Below are 6,688 nucleotides of genomic sequence, written 5' to 3' on the forward strand. Positions count from 1 at the left end.
TTTCTATTTCCTTGGGTTGTCTCTGTGTCATACTAAAATTGGTTTGATGATCTGAAACCTTTGTGTGTGATAAATATGCAAAAAACACAGAAATCAGGAAGGGGGCAAATACTTTTTCACGGCACTGTAGTTTTTTTTTTCTGTATGCTCATCATTATTCAGTATAAAGTAAACAGCAACAAAATGACTGTCCTTTTACACCAAACAAAGTATTTTTTAGGCGTGTATTGTGTTGTTTTCCTGATTCCTGTTTTTGTTGTAGGTAGGCTTCTTCTGTCTAACAGTCACACAAGACACAGCAACGTCGCACAAATGCACATAGAAAAGATACACATGTAGTCCCAGTCCCAGCAGGGCCCCCTCCAACCCCAGGCTGTTACCATGCCAGTGTGATTACCATGGTATTGCTCAATCACCATGGCAACAACTTCTCTTTTCCACTCACATCAAAGTCGTTCATAGCCCTCGCTTCGGCAACAAGCGTGGAGAATTCACGTGTAATTGTCTCAGTGACCATTCTATTTTGTCAATGTTCCGTTGTCATGGAGGCAAGGCTACTGTCATGGCGACCCATCTCCTCCAGCACAGCGGCCAGTTCAATGAGGTCTCCGTCGGGGAAGTGCTGGGCCTCCCAAAGGTCTAGAATCACACCTGTTGGACTGGACTTGGTGGCAAAGTAGTTCAGGTACCTGTGAATCCAAGGATTAGGACAAAATAAGACAAGTCTTAAAGTTCTAAGACATTGAGACATTTCTCTATATCTTTGTCAGACGTGGAGCTTACATTTTAGATCGGTTTTGGAAACACTGGATCGAAACACTGCAGGTAAAATTGTTTAGATTTAAATGGACAATCTGTAAAGAAAAACTTCTGATGTCTTTTGTCTTTTGATGAATAAAGATTTTATTAAGTGCTATCTTAGAATACAAAAAAAGGAAAAATGATGAAAGATTCTACTTTTCTGTTACCTCTACCAAGTCTTCAACAATAAAAATGCACTTGTTTGCTTTAAAATACATAGCAATGTCCTTTTTTATGGCCCCGATTTAAAAAAAAACAAACTTTTTTTGGTACATGGACCATTGATCAAAAGCAACACACTGTACTAATAATATTCTGAAAAAGTCTTAATAAATAAAAAAATTAATAAAATGCACAAATTTACCTCAAAATATATGTCAATATATTTATCATTAAAACTTATGAAATAAATTATTTTTTTGTTATGTTGTACTGTTCTAAAAATGTAGCCAAGTGGTTTTTAATGCTTAAAATTCACAAAAGAAAAACGAATGTTTTGCTATGAAAAACATTGATCAAAAGCAACATACTATACAATATATATTCTGGCCCAACAATTTAGCACTGGTGTGAGTCATATATTATTTTTAACTTGTGGAATACACTTTTTCTGTATGTATTTATTTTATTATCCATCATATTCATCATTCCCTATTAAATTCTGAAACAGATTATTTCTGTTCTAAATTGACCTTACTTCATTAGATATTCATTTGAAATATTAGATAGTAATAGTTTTGTAAATTTGGGAAAGCCAAGAGACTTTTCACTGTACTGCTCAGTGTAACAGAAAGCAAAGGTGAAGAAGTTTAACAACGTCTCATATGTGTGACAAAGATCTTATTTTTCTGGTTTAAAGTGGAAAATTGTCAAATGTACAACTTAGAGGGATTAAACAAAGGTACTCCATGCTCCTGTGGAAATCCTGTTGGCTCACGTTGGTACTGTTTCAACAAGTTCCATCTCTGCTCCTCTGAATCACTTTTTCCTCCAACAGATTATCTTTGTACTATATGTATGTCCCTCTTATTCAGATCAAATAATGGAACCATTTCCATTACCTTTGTCTCTTTTTCTAACCTACTCATCTTTCACTAAAGGGCGTCCTGCTGTTAGCTGAACTCAGGAGACTCTCATTTCTTCCTGTATATTTGTGTATGTGTGTCCCTGTGTGAAGTTCTAACATTTGGCAAGCTATTTGGGGAAAGATGACAAAAACAAATACATGAGTCAGAGTTTGAAGTCAAAGTGACATGTTATGGCAGTTAGAGCAACTGAGAGGATTAAAAAAAAAGGTTTTCTTTGTGCCGTTGTTTTTATCTGTCTCCTCTTTGAAAAGTGGCTTTTAGTAGAAATGTAGTAGTAAACATCCATTTAGCTATCTGTCCATTTTTCACTGACTAATCAGGAATATCTGCTGCTCACATTAACAGACTGCATCATGAGCCAACAGCGTGGGGACAGTTATAGCTACTTGTGTCCAATTATCCTCTCAATGTCAGCTTCTGCTTCGGAGGCTACAGGTAAATTAACGTTCAGACCGACTCATACGTATAGTGATGCTTAGTGTGTCACCTAGTCTCATTCCATAAGATATAAACATATGTTACATTTGTGGCTACTTCATAGGTATTTTCACATTAAAAAAGAAAGAAAGTGAACTACTTGTCATTGTGACACAGCAGACAACCAAATGTGACCTCTGTTCTTAACCCATCACCAAAGTGAACAGTGGGCAGCTTTAAACGAGTCGGGGAGCAGTGTATGGGGACGGTGCCATGCTCAGAGCACCTCAGTGTCTCAGGGAAATGTCTATTTTTCTATGAATTATACATAAATAATGACTCACACTATGACCAACTGCATTAACATTACATGACAGAGGTGTGTCACTGGTATCAAAAGTAATTCCATATATATTTAAGTCTATAAAAGGTAATATCATTTTTCCAGTTTTACTGAGGAGTTTATTATTCGCTGACTAGTTCAACATCGCTTTGATCGCGTACCAGAAGCTAGTGATTAAGACATTCTTTTAAGAAAAAAAGCTCACTAACTAAATCATGTGAAGAGCACTGAAAATTTTATGAAATTTGTTTTATACACATTTTTGTTACAGTCCCCACTGAGTTGGGATTTAAATTATGGTAAAGTTTGACTTATGATTGTGAGAATGAAAATGGGGCATACATCTGTAACAGTCAAGGCTAACTGTGTGTGTGTGCGTGAGTCACCTGTCCAGGTTGAGTTTGTGGGCCAGCATCCTCCAGTCGTTGCCTCTTGTCTGTGGTGCGTCCAGGCTTCCACACAGCTTCTGCCTAATGGATAAAGGGATGCGGAAAGCGTTGGGCCCCACTAGCGCTGTGATGTTGCTGGCAGGGTCCATCAGTGACGTGTCTATGCATTGGACCTCCTGTAATGACACGGAAAATCAGAGATGATTTTCACTTTGTTTTCAGAAACAGGAATACGTAGTAGTTTCATCTGGAGGTTAGATTACAAAATGAATTAATCAAATTCCACATCAGTTGAGTCTCTGTTTCCATTTCCCAAACAAATCCTGCGTAACTTTCTCTGCTGGCGGTTTTGTGTTTGACCAATTACAGATGAATCTCCCCTAATTAATACAAGAGTGAAACAAACACAAAGAGCTGCTCTTTCACTGTCCATCGCTGTCCCTTTCTAAACCTCCAGCCCATTAATCTGCCAATCCTGAGCTGAAAGGAGGCACGAGCCTAATGAATGTGACTTGGCAGAGGGAAACAACAACTGCCACTCTTTGATGTAAATGATTACTATTTACTGCATCTACATAGCTCCAATTTACAGCAGGAAACTCTTTGGCGCCGGAGATTGAGCTGCGCATGCAAAATGACATTGGTTCCTGGCAGTGAAACAATAAATACCTTGCTGCTTTAGTTTTTATTGTATAACACAATATTCCATGTAACGCAATAAATTTGACTAAGTGCTGTTCATCATTTCAGACAGATTTTTGTTTGTAATGATTTCTACTGTAAACCTATAGTAACTGCTTTGGGGGGTGGTGTGCTCAAAAGACTGGTTTGAACCTGGATAATGTGTAAATATACTTTATGAAGTATTGATAAAAGACTGACTTTGTATTTGACTTATATGTATACAAGCCACACTCCACATTTACTCTGAATTAGAAAAAATCAAATATCCCAAACAAATATTGTTAAAGTTGGTTAAAAGACCTGCATTCAAATAAGTGAATACAAAGATAACAACACAGCATTAAAAAACAATAAAACATTAAAACATTAAGAACAAGTTCAAATACAATACAAAAATTAGTATTATTAAATATTAGGTGAACCAGGATTTTATTTCAGTCAAGCAGTCTAAAAGAGAAAGGGGTGGGAGGTTGGAGTCAGGTTTGCTGGCTAGGTAGAGCTTGAGTTGAGTTGCTACTATTTTCTTGAGATGAAAGGCAGGTTGGAGATTGGACGTAGGTTATTAAAATTGGCGGGGTCAGCGCCAGGTTTTTTCAGAATTGGGGTTATTACAGCAATTTTGAAGGAGGTAGGAACAGTCCCAGTGGTAAGAGAGGAGTGGATGATGGCAGAAATGAGAGGGACGAGAGAAGGGAGGCAAGCTTTAACTAAATCTGTGGGGAGAGGATCCAGCTGATGTGGAGGGCTTAGACTTGTAGATGAGATCAGAGATTACTGAGGTGGAGGGGAGCAGACAGGAGGAAAAGGAGTGGGTAGGAGGGGGGAGTTCAGATGTAGTGTCGGAGGTGGGTTGTGGACTAAGATGCTTATGAATTTTCTGGATCTTTTCATCAAAAAATGCCATGAGGGAGTTACAGAATACAGTTGAGTACAGATGAGATGGTAGAGAGTCTGGGGCTTGGACAATTTTCTTGTACAGTGAGTATAGTGATTTGGTGTTACCTTCATGTGAACAGATTAAACCAGTGTAGTGATTGGATTTTGTTTGGGTGATGCAGTCCTTGTAGTGCAGCATGTGATTCTTGTAAATGTCTTTGTGAATAGTTAATCCAGATTTGCGTTGGAGCTGTTCAAGTTGTCGGCCTTTGGCTTTCATGAGTCGAAGTTCAGGCATAAAACAAGGGGGCAGAACGGGAGAAGGAACAGAGAAAAGAATGTGTGGATGTTTAATTGTAATTCTCTTCATCAGTCAGAAGGAAACAGTGTTTGTGTGATTCAATGTGTGAGAAATAAACTAACAAATCTGTGGGTGAATTCATATCAACACAGACTGTGATCAAAGCTGTGATTGTGTCATAAAGTCATCAACACAGTGTGACTGGACCAGTTCAGCCGGGGTAGAGGGAAGTTTCCTGCCCCCTCTACCTGTGACAACTTCCAGGTAGGGGGGAGGAAGGACACCGACATTCAAATGCATCAATAAAATACCCATAAATGGATTGGGGGGGCGGGCAATATTGAATGGTGATGAGAATTATTCTCTAGATTTAAAATACTGTAGTAAATGTACAAATGTACACACTCACATGAAGTGTTTACATACAGTACAATATAACCTTCTCTGACTGGACCTATGACACACACTCTGTGGGTGTGTGTGTGTGTATGATCCACGCTAAATCAGGAAACCGTGTTCGATGCATCACCGTGGAAATACCATGGAAACGTGGGCAGTCAGGCAGACTAACCCACTGTGTGTGGTTTGAGGAGCAGCAGCTCAGTGAAGATCTGATCCAGAATCTGGTGCATCACAGACATAGGTTTTTATTAAAATTATTTTACGCACCAGGACTGTTTATTGGCTAAGTAGGCTAGCATACTGTGGTCAACGACCCGGCCAGTGTTTCGTGGGGGGGAGACAAGAGGTGGACCAGATGGACTTTATTGTTTGCGAGTTGTCTTTATGGTTGTTCCGGCGAGACCCACGGTGGATATATCTCTTGCGGGGCAGGAAAGTAATGTCCAGGAGGAGAGGTGATTCTGATGGGCGTACAGACAGGTTGGGACGAAGCTGGAGAAGCTCAGCAGTGTAGAATATTAGAGCAGGCCCATCGCAGGTTGGTGAAAGAAATGACAGCAAAGTCCAGAGAAGCACAGACTCAAAGTGCATTCTGTCAGTTAACACTGTGGTGACAAACTCTGCGGGGACTCAGTCTAAATGGACACAGGAGCGGTGACAGTGGATCAATAAGCTGCTAAAAAACCTAAACTAAAAACTTAAAGTGATAGCTTAAAAGCTAAAAGTTACGGGCGAGCAGACACACAGCTGCACACACTGCTACATTGCTACACTGCTACACTATACACTATTACACTATACACTAATACACTATTAGATATATGAAATGTATTTAGAATTCACTAAAAACCACTAGTTGTCATGGGGTTGACTCAAGGGCCACTGGAAATTACCTGATGAGCTGAATTTTGTCCATGGGCCTTTAGTTTTGCATCTGAGTAGGTAATTTTAGTTATAAATGCTCCCCCATAGGTCTCCCTTATCCCATAATAAATCAACAATTGTTTTTTTCTCAGCATATTAAACCCAGTTGAAGCTCAGCTTCAAATGAGTTATACCTTTTCTTGCGCTGTGGGACGGGACACTAAATACATCACTAGTGGTAGTGAAAATTGCAATATTTACAATACTATTGGTACTAAATAAAAATTTTAAAGGGCTTTTTATTGCTGAAGACACATCAGAAAACTCGCATTTTTGTGAAAGTGGGTGAAAAAAAATCATATAAAATACAACTAAATAACTGGCTGTTCTTTTAAATAGTTTTCTGGCCTTGACCATGATTGTGACTGCAAATGCCAGGTAGTCAATTGATTTAAAGCACATGTTTATTTTATTAATATATTCTCTATACAGTGACAGTTCCTCATTAAGTTCTGGTTCAGCA

General features: G+C 38.8%; 1 protein-coding gene across 1 annotated transcript in view; it reads right to left on the bottom strand.

Moving 5' to 3' along the window:
- Positions 1 to 76: 76 nt before the first annotated feature.
- Positions 77 to 6,688, bottom strand: part of LOC103398184 (netrin receptor UNC5C-like) — a 215,439-nt gene continuing 208,827 nt past the window's right edge. Inside the window, exons 17-18 of the mRNA XM_008336705.3 lie at positions 3,036 to 3,214; positions 77 to 689 (exon numbers count right to left, since the gene is read on the bottom strand). Of these exons, the coding sequence (XP_008334927.2) occupies positions 527 to 689; positions 3,036 to 3,214 (342 nt within the window). The 3' untranslated portion in view covers positions 77 to 526. The remainder of the gene's footprint in view (positions 690 to 3,035; positions 3,215 to 6,688) is intronic.

This window comes from Cynoglossus semilaevis, chromosome Z (genome assembly GCF_000523025.1).
Source record: "Cynoglossus semilaevis isolate Cse_v1.0 chromosome Z, Cse_v1.0, whole genome shotgun sequence".
Classification (NCBI taxonomy): domain Eukaryota; kingdom Metazoa; phylum Chordata; class Actinopteri; order Pleuronectiformes; family Cynoglossidae; genus Cynoglossus; species Cynoglossus semilaevis.